Source organism: Eschrichtius robustus, chromosome 1 (assembly GCF_028021215.1).
Source record: "Eschrichtius robustus isolate mEscRob2 chromosome 1, mEscRob2.pri, whole genome shotgun sequence".
Classification (NCBI taxonomy): Eukaryota; Metazoa; Chordata; class Mammalia; order Artiodactyla; family Eschrichtiidae; genus Eschrichtius; species Eschrichtius robustus.
In genome coordinates, this window is record NC_090824.1 from 87,600,502 (window position 1) to 87,621,254 (window position 20,753).

General features: G+C 40.5%; 1 protein-coding gene across 3 annotated transcripts in view; it reads left to right on the forward strand.

Moving 5' to 3' along the window:
* Positions 1 to 20,753, forward strand: part of EIF2AK4 (eukaryotic translation initiation factor 2 alpha kinase 4) — a 108,250-nt gene that overhangs the window by 83,003 nt on the left and 4,494 nt on the right. For 2 of the 3 annotated variants that reach the window (XM_068549146.1, XM_068549155.1), the window contains 8 exons: positions 1,478 to 1,543; positions 4,431 to 4,601; positions 5,033 to 5,167; positions 8,561 to 8,668; positions 9,254 to 9,382; positions 10,925 to 11,011; positions 17,248 to 17,360; positions 19,888 to 19,946. In XM_068549146.1, coding sequence (XP_068405247.1) covers positions 1,478 to 1,543; positions 4,431 to 4,601; positions 5,033 to 5,167; positions 8,561 to 8,668; positions 9,254 to 9,382; positions 10,925 to 11,011; positions 17,248 to 17,360; positions 19,888 to 19,946 — 868 coding nt within the window. The remainder of the gene's footprint in view (positions 1 to 1,477; positions 1,544 to 4,430; positions 4,602 to 5,032; positions 5,168 to 8,560; positions 8,669 to 9,253; positions 9,383 to 10,924; positions 11,012 to 17,247; positions 17,361 to 19,887; positions 19,947 to 20,753) is intronic. The other variant, XR_011074671.1, reaches the window with a different exon arrangement.

Here is a 20,753-nt window from a genome sequence, read left to right on the forward strand (position 1 = left end):
GGGACTTTTATCTCCTTCCCTTATTGCTCTAAGGTAAAAGAACCGACTGGCTTTGATTCTGTCAACAGTTAACAAGTGTTGGTTGAGCTTTTATTCTGTACTAAACCTTGTGCTACTAGTGACCTCCAGGGTGTTTTTTTAAGGGTAACTTCTGAAGATTGAATTATCTTATTTAATTTAAAATATAATAGAGTTCTTCACTAACCTACTTCTGGAGGCAAAAAAATCACTGAGTAGTTGGTCCCGATACTTGCCGGTAATAATTTTTAAGAAGAGTTAACCTTTATTGAACATATGCCATGCTCAATATTTATGTGCCAAGCATTGTTCTAAGCCCTTTACATGGATTAACTCACTCTAATCTCACAAGCACTGTTACTGTCCTTTAGAGAGACCAAGAAAGGGAAGTGTTAGTTTTGAGAGTAAAAGACTTATGCCCTGCCCTTATTTCTTCCAACCTGTCTGAGCTTATCAGTAAAGTCATTTATAGACTTGGATTGGTTGAACTGGGGGAGACTGGTTTAGACCTCTCTTGGGGCCTCGTTTATCACCTCCTTCCTGTGGGACTAGGGCAACATCACCTCCTGTTACTCTTCCTCATGTAACCACATCACAGTGTTCGTTACTCTCTAGTATGTGTGCAAAGCCTGGAGGGGAAACAGTGAAAAGCTTAAATAGTATTCTATATTACAGCGCCGGGATGGAATTGAATCCTTCTTATCTTTTCTAATTTCTTTTCATGTTAAATATTATTTATTATTATCCTATTTATTATAAAATAAGAACATCCAGGAGATTCAATAGCTAACAGTGCCAGACAGCCTATGCTTAAGGCAGGACGAGCAGGGGAAGTCCGTAACGGCTTACTGTTTTTTTGTACACTCAAAAGCTCAACTCGCTTTTCTTTCGTCTGCCAGGGACACATCAAGGGCCCTAACTTTACTGTTTGCTTCTTCGTGGTTCTTTTCTCCTCCCAAAGTGCTGCTGCTGTTTGGCAGGGACAGATACAACATAGTGTCAGAGAGACGCTGGCGGAAACCCCCGGGGATGGTGCAGAGGGCTTCCCATCACTCTTGTTCATATCCTGCAGCCTGCCTGCCAGCGTGGGATGGCGCACAGAGCCTGTCCGCACATGGCTTTCATTAGGGGACGTGGATCGGTTGACTCCCTCCCAGCCCAACATAAGCACCCTGGTTAAGCCTGTCCACCTCTGGGTCACCTCACCATTCAGCAAGTGCAGCTCTCCCCTTATTAATTCTTTTATGTCAGGGGTATTCACATTTTAAAACAATGTTAGTTATAGTTTATGTGAATTGTGGAGGGAAAAAATGTTTTTTAATCAGAGTTAATCCATCCTTCATGATGAAGAGCCATTTGTCCAAAATGAAGGATACACCTGTCAGAATTAGCCTGGAAATTGTATCTTGTTCAGCGCCAAATTTGGGACTCTCATTGTTACCTTTTTCTGCCCCATTAGACCGAAAAGCTGACGAGGAGAGAAGTGGAAGCTAAATTTTGTAATCTGTCTTTGTCATCGAATAGTGTAAGTACATTTTAACAATGTGATTACAGCTCTCTCTGTAATTTTGTGGTACCAGAAAATGCCACCAAATTCTCGCTGCAGTAAGGCAGCAGTGCCCCCGACTGCCTCAGACATTTTCCCCTTGAGTGTTGATAGGTGCCATGGCAACGTCTGGGATTAGGGGAAGAGAAGCCAGTGTCGTGATCAAAGAATGCCTCTCCATGCTGCCCCTTAATGTGCCGTAATCACCCTGTTTCTCCCTGATCACCAGATCCTTCTTTCTCACACCCCTGGTAAAGGCTGTGCTTGGTGGAGCCTCCTGCTGAGGAGACCTCATACTGCTTGGCCTCTTCTGAAACAGATGCTTCAGGACTAGTTTGAGGAACAGAGCTCTGCCAAGTCATTTGGTTGTCCACCTCCCATGCTTCCCCCCCCCGCCCCCTGGTCTTCTAACACCTCAGAGCTGCATTAAAGTTCTTGCTTTTCTGGGCATTTCCTACTGCTAAAATCGTTCATTTGCTCTCATTGGCAATGAGGAAAATCTCATGGGATAAACAGGTTTGTCATTTCTCTCTATAAGCATCAGGTTGGGCCCAGATCTTTCACACAGTCACCCACACTCAACTCAGTCCCTGAAAAGCAGAAAACAACAGGGATTTCTTACATTTTCCTGAATATTTATATAAGAGAAGTTTTTTGTTTTTTTTTTTTGCTTTCCCAGAACCCTTCTAGACCTTGGTCTGACACTCAATTACATAATCCTGTGGTGATGAGCAAAATTCACTTATGGGATAGATTAAAATATGATCATACGGGGACTTCCCTGGTGGTCCAGTGGTTAGGACTTTGCCTTCCAGTGTGGGGCGGGGGTTGGCTGTGGGTTCAATCCCTGGTCGGGGAGCTAGGGTCCCACATGGCTTGTGGCCAAAAAACCAAAAACATAAAACAGAAGCAATATTGTAACAAATTCAATAAAGACTTAAAAATATATATATATATACTTTATCGTACACAGGCCAGGCAGAGTCATTCAGATTTTGGGACACCTACAGTGTGTCAGGCACAGTGCTAGGGATATAAAGAGGAGTCAGTTGAAGAGTCCACAGACTGCTTTCAACTTCTTCATTCATATTGGCCTTTAAAAGCCATGACGGGACCCATACAGCATGTGTCTACCCTCAGCTCTTTAAAACAACTTTCACAGGCACCGTGGTTTAAAGAAATCACTCAGATAGTTTGCAGGTTGGGAAAGTAAACCAGATACATAGCACTAGGAGCTCTAGAAATTAAACCAGATTACATTTTAAATGTTAAATATTAGAGGAGATCTTAACAATTACAAAGTGACCCAATGGTATAATATTCTAATATGAAGAACAGTATTTACATAATACCCTAGATGTGTACACAGCACATAGCCTGTGCAGAAATAGTCCTGTGTATAAATGACACAAAGGATCTGCCCAAGAAACTGCCCAGTTCAGTGACTCCTTGCCCAACCAAAGGTTCAAGCCCAAAAGGTTCTTTGAACTAACGTCACATTTCAAAATATTTCACACTTGCTCATGATAGCTGCATTGGTTGCTAAAATGTCAGCTTCTTTGCTTTTTGCTAAATCTCTACCCACTAGTCATTTGATATTAAGCATTAATTTGAAATTGTGTGTTTGATTAGTTCAAAATGGAAAAATTAGTATCTAATATAGGCATTTGGTACACTCATTATTTTAAAAGGGAACTCTAAGGATACTAGAAAAGGGAGGAGAAATATTGCAGGAGAGTTTCAAATATCTGGCCCAGTCTTCGTATTTTACAGATGAGGCACCTGAGGTCCAAAGAGATGTGTGACTTATCCCAAGTCACGTGGAGTTAGTTGATGATAGGGTGAGAACCAAAATCTGGGGGTGTTAACTCTAGTGCTTCTGGTAGTTTATTAATGGGGTGATATAATGTTAACATTTATTGAGAAGAAACAATTTTTTATTAAGAAGAAAAAAATAATTTAAAATCAAAGATGTAATTTTAAAATTAAAAATTTTTATCTTTAATATAGTAAAGAAATTATAGATTTTAACACTTTTGGATTTTTTTAAAATACAAGTGATTTATGATTATTAAACAAAGTCTTCATTCAGCTCTTTGGTTCCACGTGCCAACTTATAGATGAACTAGGTTCTGCCTGCCTGTAGTCTCAAAGTAGCTATAATTTTGTTTCTTAGTTTCCACTTTAGCCCCTGGGATTCTTTTTTTCTGGTTTTATGATCATAGTTATTTCCTCTTTCACCTGCTATGCGCCAGGGTCATTATTAGCCACTGCCCCCTCCTGGGGAAGACGAGGAGTACAGCTGGTGAGAGCTGGGATCTGGGGTGAGCTCTGAGCCAGAGAGAAGGAAGAATCAGGCGCTGCCTCTAGGAGACAGTATCCAAACTGCATCTCAAGGCTACAAATAGGAATTATTCAAAGCGAGGACAGGGAATTCCTGGCTAATTCAGTGTAGTATTAGAACGAGTCAGACTTTGCCTTCCTGTCCCCCATTGACGTGCCTGTAGTAATGGAAATTCATGAGCATGAGGAAGGCAAAGGGGAGCAATACTGGCCTAAAAATATGTAATGGAGGATCTGCTAGTACCAGGGTCTGCTCTGCTGGGGTCAGCATTTGCTATACGTGTGTGACTAAAAATTAACTGTGAGTAGGTACCTAAAGCACTTCTGTGGGGTGCTTAGAGTTGTTGGAAAAGGATAATCCTTAGTCGGGATTGTGGGAAAGATTAAAATTACCCTTGACCACAAAATCCACCCTTTCGGAGGTACAAAAGCTCTGCCATGCTCCCCTGCGCGTAGGAAACACACTGCAAAGTGAGTCTTTCTTGTGGATTTTGGAAGCTAACTGTGCCTCTTTGCTTTCCAGCTGTGTCGACTCTACAAATTTATTGAGCAGAAGGGAGAGCTGCAAGATCTGACACCAACAATAAATTCATTAATAAAACAGAAAACGGGTGTTGCCCAGTTGGTGCAGTATGGCTTAAAGGATCTAGAGGAGGTTGTGGGACTGTTGAAGAAACTTGGCATAAAGTTACAGGTTTGGCAACTGTTTGATTCTGGCAGCACAGATTTGTAGCATTAATAATAGCACAAGGAGGAAATGGGTTTTATTTTGTAATTGCTAGTAAGTTTTATTTTTCCAGAAGAACGCTGCTTTCTACATTTTGGAACATTTGATATGTAGTAATAATTTTGGCTTGGATCAGAATTTCTTTGCAAGCATCACAATTCCTATTGTGCGGCAATCCTTATTATGTCAGCCTCAGAGAAGTGGTTATTCTTGAAGAGAACAGAGCTTCTCTTACTTGGCAGGCTATAGTTTAAACAGACCGTGTGCCAGATCTTACTGAATATTCTGTTTATACTAAATAGATTGTTCTGATGCCGATGATGGAAAATGGTGTCTTCAGCATTGCACATTCTAAATCTCGAGCCCTTGACACGTTTGTATGGCATTTCCCTTGACAGGTCTTGATCAATTTGGGCTTGGTTTACAAAGTGCAACAGCACAGCGGAATCATCTTCCAGTTTGTGGCGTTCATCAGACGGAGGCAAAGGGCTATATCTGAAATCCTTGCAGCTGGTGGCAGATATGACCTGCTGGTGAGGGCTTGCCCTGTGTTTGTTGATTTGTTCTGGCTTGATTTCATTTCTTCCTTGACTCGTTATTTTGAAATTTTTCAAAACTACAGAAAAATTGAACCACTGGTATAATTGAACACCTATATATATTTCACCTAGGAATAGAAATGTCTTGTGAACTACATTTGTAATGTTTTCAGCTTTCATTTAAATAACTATAGGTTTACAGGATGTTGCTAAGATAGTACGGAGAGGTCTTGTATACATTTTACCCAGTTGCTTCCAAAAAGCTGGCATAACTATAATAAAATACCAGACCCAGGAAGTGGACATCCATACACTGTATGTGTCTAATTCTGTGCCATTTTTATCACATGTGTAGATTCCCATAACCACGACCACAACTGAGGTACAGTACAAATGGAATATAGAACCTTACCTCCCTCTGTGTCCCTTACCCCATCCCCCATTTATAATTGTCTTAAATATTTCCTCAGCATACACTGAGGTCCACATCAGACAGTGTTGCGCTTTTTGCTTCCAATGTCAAACTCTGAGGAACTCAAGAAAGTCTACTCTATTTACCCAAAATTTTTGGGTTGTGATGAGAAATCTGCTGTTATTTGAATTATTTTTCCCATATAGGAAAGATGATTCTCACTCAGTGCTTTTAAGATTTTTTTTTTTGTCTGTCTTTAGTTTGAAGTTTAATTATGATGTATCTTGGCATGACTTTCTTTGGATTTGTCTTGTTTTGGATTTTCTCAGCTTCTTGAATCTATAGGTTTGTCTTTTGCTAATGTGGGTCCCCCACCAAGCCCCAGCAGGTATCAGAGAAGGCTAAATGGGGAGCCAGGATTTTCATATCTGCCTGGGGGCAGTGCCCCCCACGCCCCCACTAGCAGAGTCAGTGGAGGCCAGGATCCCCGACTTCCACCCACACCCAAGCAGTAACAAGGTCCCCCCACCTCCCTGCTGGGGTGGTGCCGGAGGAGGCTGAGTGGGAAGCTGGAACTTTCACCACTAGCCAGCATTGTATCAGAGGAGGAGTGTTTCAGGCATTATTTCTTCTACAATTTTTTCAGCTTTACCTTCTTTTTTCTCTCCTTTTAGGACTCTGATGACACAAATGTTATGCTCCTGTGGTTCTGGGACATTCTGCTTTCCAGTCTGTTTTCTCTGTTGTTTAGTTTGATTTTTATCTTCAATTTCTCTGTTTCCACTGTTATCTCCATTTATGCTATTGGGCCAATCCAGTGAATTTTTTGTCTTCTACTTCTCTGCTGAGACTTTCCATTTTTTTTTTTTTTAAAGGCTTTTTACTTTTATTATTAAGTTTTCTGATAGTTTCTTGAGCTATTTCTGCTTCTTTGAGCTGAAAGCAGGCTCTGTGGGTGCGCGTGAGACTTGTTGGCTGGCAGACTTGGTTCTAGCATACCCAGGTAGGCAGCTGGCAGGAAGTTCTGGCCTGTGCCTCAGTGTCAAAACAAGAAGGGCCCTCTTCTGTCCCTCACCTGGGAGCTTGGCCCCTGTTAGACTGGTTACTTCATTTCTTTGGAGAATATCTCACAGTCTCAGCCTTTGTGTCTGCTGTTCCTAGCACAATGTCTGCATTAAGACAGGGCTCAATAAATATTTGTGGTATGAAATGAAAGAATTCACCACCACATGACTCACTAGGCAAAGCAGGATGCTGGGGACCATAGGATAACTTCATGAATCCATTTTTTTAATTTGTTTCGAGCCTCTTTATAATGCTTGTTGTAGCATTTTTATGCTGGTTGCTTTAAAATCCTTGCCAGATAACTCCAACATCTATGTCATCTTGTTAGTGCCTGTTGATTTTCTCATTCACTTTAAGATCCTGGTTCCTGTTATGATGCGTGATTTTCAGTTGTATTCTGGACATTTTGAGTCTTACATTATGAGACTCTGGAACTTCCCTAGATCTTCTGGTTTAGGAGGCCTCCTCTGATACTGTACCGGGGGGGCGGGGCGGGGGAGGGGGGTCACTTTGCTGATGTCGGGTGGGGGTGAAGATCCACGTTTCCCGCTTGGCCTTCCTCTGCATTCGGAGCGTGGGACGGGTGCCTTGGTACCGCCTCCCACACGCCTCCACTGAGAGTATAGTGGAGGGGTCGGGGGATGGGGGAGTTGGCAGGTGGCCTTGTTACCGCTGGATAGTGGCGGAGGTTCCAGCTTCCCACTCAGCCTCCTCCAGCACCACCCCAGAGGGGAGGAGGGCCTTGCTGCTGCTTGGGTGTGGGTGGAAGTCGGGGATCCTAGGGGTCCTGGTCTCCACTGACACCGCTGGGGGAAGCATTACTCCCAGGCAGATACGAAAGCCCTGGCTCCCCATTTAGTCTTCTCAGATGCCGCCCTGCCGGGACTTGGCGGGGGCCTCCTTACATCTGGGAAAGGGTGAATGTGTTGGCCCGCACTCAGCCTTTGTGAATGGGAGTGTCTGTGCTTTTGCTGTGATGTCTGACTGGAGCAGGGCAGATCTTGTCTAAAAGTTTTCTGTCTTGCTGGGTTGCCCCTTTCTGGGTCTTTTGACCAGAGGCAGCAGGTTTTCCTCGGGGCTTTCTTGTTTGTTCTCCTTGGCATTTCTGGGTTGACAGTTTCTCCAGCACCCAGTCCAGAGTATATGAGGCAAAAACCAAACCCAGGGAACCCACCACATGTCGTTCCTCAGATCCCATAGTCCCCGGTCAGCCTGCCATCTTCTCTCCACTTTCAGAGTTGTCTTATGTTTGTTTTATATGTAATGTCCAGGGGCTTTAGCTTAGCAGGAGGAATGGGGAGAAATGTACCTACGCATCTTGGTCTAGAACCTATGTATGCAACTTTAAATTGTCTAGTAACATAAAGTAAGTAAAAAGAAAAAGGTGGAATTAATTGTAATAATATATTTTATTTAACCCAATATATCCAAAATAATATGTAAGCATGTAATCAAAAATTTTTTAATTAAGGAGTTATTTTACATTTTTTTCTACATCTTTATAATTAGCATTTATTTAACCCAGTATACCCAGAATACTATTTCAACATGTGATCAAACATTTAAAAATTATTAAGGAGCTAATTTACATTCTTTTCCATTCTGAGTCTTTGCAACCAGTATGTTTTACATATACAGCACGTGTGAATTCGGATTAGACATTTCAAATGCTCAAGCCCCGTGTGGTTAGTGGCTGCCAGATTGAACAGTGCAGAGCTAGATGCAACATTCATCAGCATTCATGAAGTGACATGTGTGCTTGCTCTTCTCTCTTGCTACACACACACACACACACACTTTATTTTGTTGAACCCTTTGATAAGTTGCTGTTAGAGTGCAAATCGTTGCTTTTCCTATAATCACACTTTCGTCTCCATTTCATAACCAGAGCTGTGTGTCTCTCTCCACAGATCCCCCTGTTTAGAGGACCACAGGCTCTGGGGCCAGTTCCTACTGCCATTGGCGTCAGCATAGCCATAGACAAGATAACTGCTGCTGTCCTCAACATGGAAGAACCTGTAAGTTCCAGCTTTGCTTTCCAGTGTGCTTTGAGATGTCTTTCATTTTGTAGTCATTCACATGGAGCCTTAGATGTGGTAGCTATAGACTGAGGTTTTGGGAGATTACCTTTGCCGTGAGAGACAAGCCTAAATCTTGGTGTGAGTACTTAGCCTCTGATCTTAGCTGGGGGACCTTAGTCCACTAGCCTTACTCTCCTCATCTGTAATATGCTATGTAAATGTGAGATATTACACTTGTTAGCAGACTCATATCAAAGCCCTTTGTTCATAAATACTGCTGTACTCTACAAAGCTAGAAATGGTTTTTTCCCTATGTTTCAGGCAAGATTAGTTTTCCCAGAGAAAAAAGAATGTATTTCTGATGACTTAGAAATAATTTCAACTACCCTATCCTAAAAGACTAAAAGTTTTTTGACTGTGTCTTTTTTTTTTAACCATGTCATTTGAAGCGAAGACTTTTGCATTTATGTAGCTGTACACAATTTTGAGATGCCTGTTTTCACATGAGCGCTGCCTCCTTGGCCTCACATACATGCCCACAGTCTCCCTCCTCTAAACGTAATCACTCTGTTTCTGATACAGGTTACAGTAAGCTCTTGTGACCTCCTCGTTGTAAGTGTTGGCCAGATGTCCATGTCCAGGGCCATCAACCTAACCCAGAAACTCTGGTCAGCGGGAATCACAGCAGAAATCATGTATGACTGGTCACAGGTAATGAGACAAAAAGCACCTGTGAGTGGAGTGCACATAGTCGTGGCTTCAATAGCAAATCATCCTCCACGGCTTTAGTTTCTGCCAAACTCTTTATCTGTGTGGTTTCAGTTGCTTCCTCTATGAGTTTCTGATTGTTACCTTAAACTTAGTGGTCTAAAGCAACACTTATTATCTTACATTTCTGGAATTCAGAAGGCTGAAATCCGTTTCACTGGGTTAAAATCAAGGTGTCTGATAAGGCTGGTTCCTCCTGAAGGCTTTAGGAGGAGAATCCACTTCCTTGCCTTTTCCAGCTCCTAGAAGCCTCCTGCATTCCTGCTCATGGCCCCTTCCTCCATCTTCAAACTCAGCAGGGTGGCATCTTCTTTCCTCTCTACGCTATGCTTCTGTCCTCCCATCTCTAACTGACCCTCCTGTCTCCCTTTTACCAGGACCCTTGTGATTATACTGGGCCCATCCAGATAACCCAGGATAATCTCCCCATCTCAAGATCTTTAACTTTAATCAATCTGCAAAGTCCCTTTTACCATATAAGGTAACATAGTCACAGGTTCCCAGGGATTAGGATGTGGACATCTTTGTGGGGCCATTATCCAGCCTAGCACACTTCCCAAACGCATTCTGTGTTTAGTGTGTTTGTAGCTTTATATCTTCAGACCTCCCACAGCAGGCCTAACACTTGCTCTGGGTGTGGAGGTGAGGAAAATGGCACCACTGAGCACCTGCCTACCCTTTAGAAAGGGGGGCCTTTAGATGACTAACTTCTGTACAAGCAGATCACAGAAGGGGCTGCACTCCCAGGTGGTCCTCCGAGTCGTTCACACGTTCACCCACACTTGTGGCGCCCCAGAGAGTGAAGAGATGCCCAGGGAAACAGAACCCCACCCTCCCACCTGCTTCTTCCACATTACCTGCCAAGAGCTGCTGCTGTCCATTTTTGTGTGTGTTACGTAAAAATTGATATCAGAAGTATGCTGAGCAATAAATTATAGTCATTTGACAGAACAGTATCCTATGCCATTTGTTTACTTGTTTCATAAATTGTTAGAGAAGTGTTCTGTCCTAAAGTACAATTATAAGCTCAGTAACGGTGACTTCAGCCCTGCACAGGGGCATCCCCTGCAGGCTTCTCTGCTCTGATGCTTCTTTGCTTTATGCTTCAGTTCTGCTTTTCACCTTCTACTATTTCTTTTGTTGCCTTTGCTTTCCCCAAAGGCCTTTTCACTCTTTGTGTGTGTGTGTGTAATTTTTGGCACCTTCTATCAAGATGTGAAGCTTCTGAAAACCTCTTACTGTGTCCTGACCACATTGAATGGCATGGCCCCTTAGAACAATAGTGAAAGCAAGGAAAGCAAAAGAAGTCTTATTCCTCCTTTGAATTCTGTACTCTTCTTGCTTAATATTTATATATTTAATATTTATATAAACCCTGAAGTCAGCATGTTTAGTTATTCACTTTGAGAATCCACTGAACACAGTGTTTTCATTCTCGTTAATTACTTGAAGCTGTTCTAGCTGTTCTGTGTTTATTTGTTTCAGTCCCAAGAGGAATTACAGGAGTACTGCAGACATCATGAAATCACCTATGTGGCCCTTGTCTCAGATAAAGAAGGAAACCATGTCAAGGTAAAGACCAGAGGAAATCTTTCACAATTCAACAGTCAGATTTCCCAAACAGTATTAACCGTGGAGCACCCAACCTTCCCACTGAGGTCCTGCCCTTGGTTGTGGGGTGGAAATACATTATTTCATTCTCCTTTTGAATTGCTAGGCCTGTTTTTGGAGAAAGTGTATAAAATAAGGAAGAGAGAATCTGAATCTAAACACTTTTCTTTGAACTCAAAAAAAAATAAAAATTAAAAAACTATGGCTAGTTATTTTCCCTACTTTTTTCCCCTTGTTCCCTTTGACCATCTAAGAAAATAATAATAATAACTATAGCTGATACCTGCTGGTTGGCATATCCTCTGGCTACTTCCTAACCAATTCTACTATGTTGCATTTAACTAAAAATGCTCATCCCACTACTGGGCATATACCCTGAGAAAACCATAATTCAAAAAGAGTCATGTACCACAATGTTCATTGCAGCACTATTTACAATAGCCAGGACATGGAAGCAACCTAAGTGTCCATTGACAGATGAATGGATAAAGAAGATGTGGCACATATATGCAATGGAATATTACTCAGCCATAAAAGGAAACGAAATTGAGTTATTTGTAGTGAGGTGGATGGACCTAGAGTCTGTCATACAGAGGGAAGTCAGAAAGAAAAACAGATACCCTGTGCTAACACATATATATGGAATCTAAAAAAAAAAAAAAAAAAGGTTCTGACGAATCTAGGGGCAGGACAGGAATAAAGACGCAGACGTAGAGAATGGACTTGAGGACACAGGGAGGGGGAAGGGTAAGCTGGGACGAAGTGAGAGAGTGGCATGGACATATATACACTACCAAATGTAAAATAGATAGCTAGTGGGAAGCAGCCGCATAGCACAGGGAGATCAGCTCGGTGCTTTGTGACCACCTAGAGGGGTGGGATACGGAGGGTGGGAGGGAGATGCAAAAGGGAGGGGATATGGGGATATATGTATACATATAGCTGATTCACTTTGTTATACAGCAGAAGCTAACACACCATTGTAAAGCAATTATACTCCAATAAAGATGTTAAAAAAAAACCCAACCAAAAATAAATAAATAAATAAAAATGCTCATAAATATATCACCTCATAACCTTTATTTCTATTTTTAAAAGAAAAAAATCAACATATTTTCCCCTTGTTTTTCTCTTATAACGTGTTTGTCTGGTTTTTATAGCAGAGTGATGTTGGCTTCATAAATTAGTAGGATCTTCTGTTCTCTGGATAACTTTGTGTAGAATTGGCATTATTTCATCCTCAGATATTTGGTAGAGTTCCTCAAATGTTTGGTAAAACCACAGGGGCCTGGGTAAAGAGCTATCAGATTGCCTTTCTCCTTAAATGAGTTTTGGTAGTTTGTATCTTTCTCAGAATGTTTCCATTTCACCTAAGTTTTCAGATATTCCCTTTCACTATCTGTAGGATCTATAGTGATATCCCCTCTTTCATTCCTGATATTGGTAATTTATGTCTTCCCTTTTTCTCCCCTGATCACTCTGGCTAGAGATTTATCAATTTTGTCTTTTCAGAAAACTAGCTTTTGATGTCATTGATTTTTCTCTATTTTTTGTTCATTCATTTCCTATTTTATTGATTTCCATTCTTTTTTTTTTTCTTCAATCTGCTAAATTTGGATTTAGAGACAGTCACTAATTGAAGTTTGTTTTGTATCCACTCTGACAATCCTGCCTTTTAATTGAAGTGGTTAGACCATTAATATGAGGTGCAGTTATTGAAATGGTTGGGTTTAAATCTACCATTTTACTGTTTGTTTTCTGTTTGTTCCAACTGTTCTTTTTTTCCATTTTTTTCTCTTTTCATGCCTTCTTTTTAGATTGAATAGCTTTTATTCCATTTTATCTCTACTATTGGTTTACTAACTATAACTCTTATTTTTGGTGGGATTTTTTTTAGAGACTTCTCTAGGGTTTATAGTATACATTTTTAACATATCACATTCTACCTTCAAAAATATTATATACCTTCATGTATTGTTGTAAGAACCTTAAAACAATATTTCCATTTCCCCTCTCTCATCCTTTGTGCTATTGTGGCCAATATTTTTCTACATATGTTATTAACTTCATAGTACATTGTAAGTATTTTGCTTTTAATTAGTCAGTTATCTTTTAAAGAGGTTTTAAAATAAGGGAGGAATGTCCTTTATATTTACCATTTCTAGAACTGTTTGTTCCTTTGTGTTCAGCCAGATATCATTCTGATTTCATTTTCTTTATGCCTGAAGAATTTCCTAATATTTCTGATTAGTGCTGGTAATGAATTCTCTCAACTCTTACTGGTCTGAGAAAGTCTTCGTTTTACCTTCATTTTTGAGAGGTAATTTTTCTGTGTATAGAACTCACAATTTACATTTTTTTCTTTTTGCACTTTGAACACGGGTTTTATTGTTTTCTGACCTGATAGTTTAAAAGTCTGCTTTGATCTCTGTATATAATGTTTCTTTTTATTTTCTGGCACCTTTTCAAGATTTTCTTTTGTCACTGGTTTACTGCAATTTGAATATGACGTGCCTCAATGTGATACTCTTTATGTTCTAATACTTGGTATTAGAACTGTAGATTTGAACTGTAGATTTATAGTTTTCATCAAATTTGGAAACTTTTCAGACATTATTTCTTCAAATATTGTTCTGTCCCTTTTCCTTCTGGGACTCTGATTACAGTATGTTAATCATTTGCTCTTGCCCCACACCTCACTGAGGCTCTGTTTTTGGTGGGTTTTGTTTGTTTTTTCTCGCTGTCTATGCTTTATTCTGGATCATTCACTTATGTTTTCTGCAATATCTTATATGCTATTAATCCCATCCAGTGCAATTCTTATTTCAGATATTGTAGTTTTTTCATCTGTACAAGTTACATTTGTGTCTTTTGTTTTTGTTTTTTTTTTTGGCTGTGTTGGGTCTTCGCTCCTGTGCGAGGGCTTTCTCTAGTTGTGGCAAGCGGAGGCCACTCTTCATCGCGGTGCGCGGGCCTCTCACTATCGCGGCCTCTCTTGTTGCGGAGCACAGGCTCCAGACGCGCAGGCTCAGTAGTTGTGGCTCACGGGCCTAGTTGCTCCGTGGCATGTGGGATCTTCCCAGACCAGGGCTCGAACCCGTGTCCCCTGCATTAGCAGGCAGATTCTCAACCACTGCGCCACCAGGGAAGCCCTGTGTCTTTTTTTTTTTTTTTTTTTTAACGTCTTCCATTTCTTTCCTCATCATGGTTCTTGTTTCCTTTATATTCTTTATAAGATTTATAATAGTCATTTTTAATTCCATCATCTTGACATTTCTGATCTGTTTCTGTCTATTGATGTTTCTCCTGGTTATGAGTTGTATTTTCCTTCTACTTTGTATGCCCAGTAATTTTTGGTTGGTTGTTGGACATTATGAATTTTACATTTTTTGGTGCTGGGTTTTCTTATGTTCCTGTAAATACTGTTGGACTCTGTTCTGGGATGTAGTTAAGATCCTTGGATTCTGTTTGACCCTTTCTAGGCTTGACTTTAAGTTTTGTTAGGGCAGGGCCCGGGCAGCCTTTAGTCTAGGTCTAATTTAGCCCCACTCCTAAGGCAGTGCCCTTTGGAGGATTCTGCCTGAGGCCCCATGTGTCATGAGGTCTCTCTACTCTGGTAAGAACAAGAACTATTCCTGGCCCTGTGGATTTCAGAAATTATTATGCCTACTCACGTCTGCTGGTTGTTTCCCCAGCCTTGGATAGTTCCCTCTCACCCGTGCACAGATCACTTCTCTTTCAAAGATGTGAGTGGACTTCTCTGCAGAGCTTCAGAAATCTTTCTTTCTCTATGTGTAGCTCTCTCCTCTTCAGTCCTCTGCCCCACAGTTTCTGGCCATCGTGGCCTCCCTAAACTACAGTCTCCCCAGCTCGGCAAGACTCCTGGCCTCTGTTTAGCTTCCTCCTCCCTGCCCTGCCATCTGCAGACTTCCTCAGCATGGTAATCTGGGGCACTTGTAGACTCACTTTGTTTGTTTCCCTCCTCTCGGGATAACAGTCCTCCACTGGTGGTTGTCCAATGTCTGAAAAACACTGTTTATATATTTTGTCTGGTTTTGTAGTTGTTTAAGGCAGAAAGGCAGTTGCTACAGTAGTTACTTCTTCATGGGAAGATTTGTAAGTCCCCACTACTAGTCTGCTTGTTAGTCACAAAATCATAAATGACCCTAAGTCCTACCGATCAAGCCCCTTCCGGGGCAGTGATTGTTCCTGTAATATTACCAATAGATGATTGTCTAGCCTCTGCTGGATAATTCCAGCGTCGTAACCCACTGCTATAATGATTAGCAAATTTTAAAAACTTGAATCAGAATCTGCTTCCCCAAATTTACATGCACTGGTCCTAGTTCTGCCCTCCAGAATGGTCAAAATAACAAGTCTAATTCTTCCTCCTTCTCTTACTACCATCACATAAATTTTAGGAGACCACTGCCATGCCACTTTAAGTGTCCTCTTTTCTGGTTTAAACATTCCAGTTACTTAAGCCATTCCTCATAATGTGATTTCCAAATCCTTGACCCTCCTAGTTAACCTCCTCTAGACACACTTAACTTTGTCAATGTCTGTCCTGAAATGTGATACTAGAATTCTACAGAGTGCTGTAAGCATGTTCTGACTACATGAGGAGGGTCTGTGCCCTCCCTCAATCTAGATAACATATTTCTCCTCATACAGCCTACAAGCGAACTAACTTTAGCAACCCTGCAGTTCTTTTGGCTCATCCTGAATTTATCATCAGCTAAAACCCACTGGCCTTTTCACAGTCCTCACCACGTCTGACCAGCCTTCTACAATGAGGCTTGATGACAGAACTTCACATTTATCGCTGTTAAATGTGATGTTGTTCATTTTAGTACGTTGTTCCAGCCCATCCAGCTCTTCTGACTCTTCTGCCTCTGTTAGTGGTGGGTCAATAGCATCATCTTCATATTTGAAGAGCAAGACATCACTTCATTCACCCACTTAGCAAGTGCATTATTAAGCATTCACAGTGTAGGAGGGATTGAATTTAGGGCCACCATGGATGCAGGGACATTTAAGCCACAGGCCCTGCTGTCAAGGCTCCTATAATCCAGCAGGGAACAGAAGACATTCATGCACGATTGTGAGCTCGAAAATGCTCAGTGCCATGAGAGTCCAACAAGAAAGTTCTCTGAGGTTTCATCAGCCTGAGAGGTTACTACAGAGGTAGCAGGGAACTCTTCAGAATGGAGGTGGGATTAATGCTGGACCCTCATGGATGGGCAGGATGTAGGTACGTGCTAAAAAGGCCTTTTAAGCAAAGGAATAGCAATGGTCATGGTAGTTCTTTCAGTAGAATTGTCCCAAAGATAGAGGCAGGCCAGCAGAGAACTCTTCTGGTATTACCCTGATTAGTGAAGGGGTGAAGCATTTGGGGTGAAGCAGGATTGTGGAGGAGGGCACTTCAGCAGGAGAGAATGGTTCTAGCTAGATCAAGGAGAGCCAAAATGCCCAACCAAGGAATTTGGACTTGATTTAGCAGTTAGTGGGGGAGCCAGTGTATGTTTTTGGACAGAAGGGGACATCAGGGTGTATGTGAGAAAAATTCATCTGCAGGGATATGTAGCATGGAATGGAGTGAGGGAAAATTGGAGATGGGGTAGCTGAGGGCAGGATATCAGGCTATCCCAAGCCAAGGCAGGGTGTTGGCCATGGGAGTGAAGATGAAAAGATAGGCACTGTAAAAGTGGGATGACTGGACTAGGGTTTGGAAAGGAGGGGGCAAGGAGTTGTAGAAACCTTGGTGACTGACCCGAGGATGTTTAAGAGGGAAAATATGTGAAAGAATCAAATGAAATAGGAGCTGGTTCGTCTTGGCCTTTTTTTTTTTTTTTTTTTTTTATTCTGTCATCTATAATAAGCTATTCTGATCTAGACCAGGGTCCCTCGGCAGCCACATTTTGACATTTGGGGCTACATACTTCTTTCTGGGGCTCCTGTCTTGTGCGTTGTAGGATGTTTAGCAGCATCCCTAGCGTCTACCCACTAGATGCCAGTAGCGCCCCCCTCAGCTGTCACAACCACAGGTGTCGCTAATCATTGCCAGCTGTCCTGTGGGGAGCAAAATCACCCCCGGTTAAGAGCCATCAACCTAAACTGTTGACTTAGTAGACTTACTATAGTACTCTTCAGCCTGTTGGCTTCAGAAATGATGGCTCTGTTTCATTCTTTTTAAGGTTAAGTCTTTTGAGAAGGAAAGGCAAACAGAGAAACGTGTGCTGGAGTCTGATCTAGTGGACCATGTTGTGCAGAAACTGAGGACTAAAGTCAGTGATGAGAGGACTATCAGGTAACTTAGGAAACAAACGCCCAGAAAACCAGCTGCAACTGCCTATCTAGAATTACCATACATTTATTTTAAAAGTCAGTTTGATCCTTTTGGGAAATAAAGATGGCTCAGGATAACTCTTATTGAACCATTCTGTTGCTTCTGAATAACTCAGAAGTTTAAGTATAGGACCCCCTACATAAGACTAGTCATAACTGACTTTCAACATTTGTCCTTCATAACATGTCAAAAAATTTTTTATCATTTTGAAAAGCCTAAGGAACCAAAATCTATCTGCCATTATCTTATTTGGTCTGTCAATCAGTGAATTTCAGTAGTGTTTTGTCAGTGGTTTTGAAAGATCTAATATTCTGGGAAATTATAATATTCTAAGAAAAGATCTCACATACTCATCATAGGAATGCAAATTGGTTCAACTCTCTGGATAGGAATTTAACAAAGTTAAAAGCCTAAAAACTAAAACTTAAAAAAAAAAAAAATTGACCCAGCAATTCCACTTTAGGAATTTATAGTAAAATTATTCCATAGGGATATGTGCAAAGATGTCTATCAAGGCACTGTTTATAATAGCAGTTCTCAAACTTTTTGGTTTCAGAACCCCTTTATGCCCTTAAAAATTATTTGAGGACCCCAAAGAGCTTTGTTTATGTGGATTATATCTATATATCATATAATTTCATATAATTTTTTTATATCATATAATTTCTATGTTAGAAATCAAAATGTAAACATTTTAAAAATACTTATTTTAAAATAACAAGCTCATTACACACAAACCTATATAACATTTTTTAATGGAAAATAACTATTTTCCAAAACAAAATAAATGTAGTAAGAAAGAGTGGCATTGTTTCACATTTTTACAGATATTGTTAATGCATTGTTTTACATTTTTGTAATCTCTAATGCTTTAGTAGAAGAAACTGCATTGTCTTGTCTGTTTCTGCATTCAGTCTGTTGTGATATCACACATCCTGTAGTCTCTGGAAAAGTCCATCACACATTAACGAGAGGATAAGAATAAAAAGGATAGTTAACATTTTAGGATTATTGCGAAAATAGTTTTGACATTGCAGATACTCTGTGAAAGGATCTCAGGGGCTTCCAGGGGTCTCTGGACCACACTTTGAGAATCTCACTTATAATATCACAATATTATAGAAGACTGTTCCAATTACAGTAAATACAGTGAAATACTATGCAGCCTTTAAAAATGATTATGGTAAAGCTGAGTTTATTACAAGGAAGGATGTCCACAAATAAGATGTATGATATGATCCCATTTTTGTTTCAACCAAAATATGTAGCCCATACATAGAAAAATGTGTGGAATGATGGACCAAATTTTTAAATTATAGTTATTTCTGGTTAGTGGGATTACAAGGGATCTTAATTTCCCTTAAGCTTTCCTATATATTTGTAACTCCTGTATTTATGCTCATAATCAGGAAATACAGTACTCTACTTTTTTTGGCTTATATCCATGATTCTCAACCAGCAGCAGCAGTTTTGCCCTTCAGGGGACATTTGGCCATGTTTGGAGACAGCATTTTTGGTTGTTAAACAGGAGGTGCTGCTGGCATCTAGCAGGGACCAGGGATGCTGTTAAACATCCTGTAGTGCAGAGGACTGACCCCCACCCCAACAAAGAGTTACCTGGCCCAAAATGTCAATAGTGCCAAGACAGAGAAATCCTGGCTTATATAAAATAAATGTTCCTGCTTGCTTCTCCGTCCCCGGCCCCTGCCCCTGCCCATATGCACCTAGCTTGACGACATTTACCATCAGGCTTTTTCTAAGAGAATATAATGTTCTTGAAGTCACTAGGTATTAGGATTAAGAATCCAAATCAAAGGCAGAGGTTTAGAAGGAAAAACAAAAAATAGTCAACTAATTAATAGTGACTATTAGTGATAGGACAGGCAACCATCATTAAGACGCTTAACAGGCCAGATGGGATTTAGTTTTAGCAGGGAAAGGTTTAAAATCTTTCCTCCATGTGAATGTTTATTTCCCTGTTTTCCCAAGATAGAGTGCTATTATGTCTCTCAAAGGCTATAAATTAATTCAGTCTTTGAAAGAACATCCATTCAACAGCTTTTGAAAGAATCTCATTTACTAAATGTTCTCCTGTGGGTGATCACCAAGGTTGCTGCCATAATGAAGGCGGGGCATTGCTAATGTTTCCTTGTATTGTGAGGGGAGCAGAAAGAACACCCATTATATTTCATTGAAATTAGCTTCTTATGTTGAGCCGGTACTTCACACCCAGCTGAATAAATCAGAACGTTGTCTCTAGAATGTTAATTTGAAGTGACAGCCTTGATAATTTTTATTTGCTCTGAACCAAAAGCATAATTAAGTGCAAATTTTTTTGTTTTTGTTTTTCCTCCACTAATAACCAATATTATTAAATATTTTTATATTTAATAGAAAAAAGCCTCCAAGTGTAGCTCACTGTAAATTATCTGTGTTGTTTTGTCTTAATGACTGTTTATTCTAATTGTTTTTGTTTGCTTGTTTTTAGAGAAGCTTCCGATAATCTTGCAGTACAAAATCTGAAGGGGTCATTTTCTAATGCTTCAGGTATAATTACTAATTGTAACCTAAACATAATAATGCTTGTGGTGTGTGTGTGTGTGTGTGTGTGTATGTGTTTGCTCTAAATACTTATGACTGTGGCTAACTCACTGCATCAGAAATATACTCTTAAAGTAGCATATACACAGTTAGTTATACCAAATGGAATTTATCCCTTTGAAACCCACATTCTAGAAAATGATAAAACCACTGGGAGTTTGGTGACTCTTTTGGTCCTGATATATCTGTCTTATTTTTGCAAGTGGTTTAATCTTCCTTTGATTCAGTTTATTATATAGGTCAAATGTGGATACATTTTCCCCATATGGAAGATTGAAGAAAAGCATTTTGAAATGCCTTGGAGAAAGACACTATATACATTTGTTTTCATGAAAGCCAAGAGGGAACAGTGGTGATAGTTACGCCTTTAGTTTCACCACATCTGTCAACCTGACTGAAAAAGAAATGTCCCAGTGAAGTCCACGAGAAGACATACTTGGCTTTTAACAGAATTGGGTCTTCTGGGTTCATTTCTGTTAGCAGGCTTTGTGCCACCATCAGATTTCAAATGCTTTGAGGAATTTAAAGAAGTATTAGAGTTTGGGAAATACAGTTTGATTTTTTTCTTAGGTTCATGAGGTTTGGCTCATACTGCCTCTCTATGCCTTTGTCACCTCCCACCTGAGGAGAGAAGGCTGGTGATCTTGACAGAAGTATCAGAACTGCTGGGGGTTGGGTGGGGTTCTGGACTCCTTCTGGTCAAGTGCAGGCAGTTGCAGAGATAGATAGAACACAAAGCTCAGACACAATCCA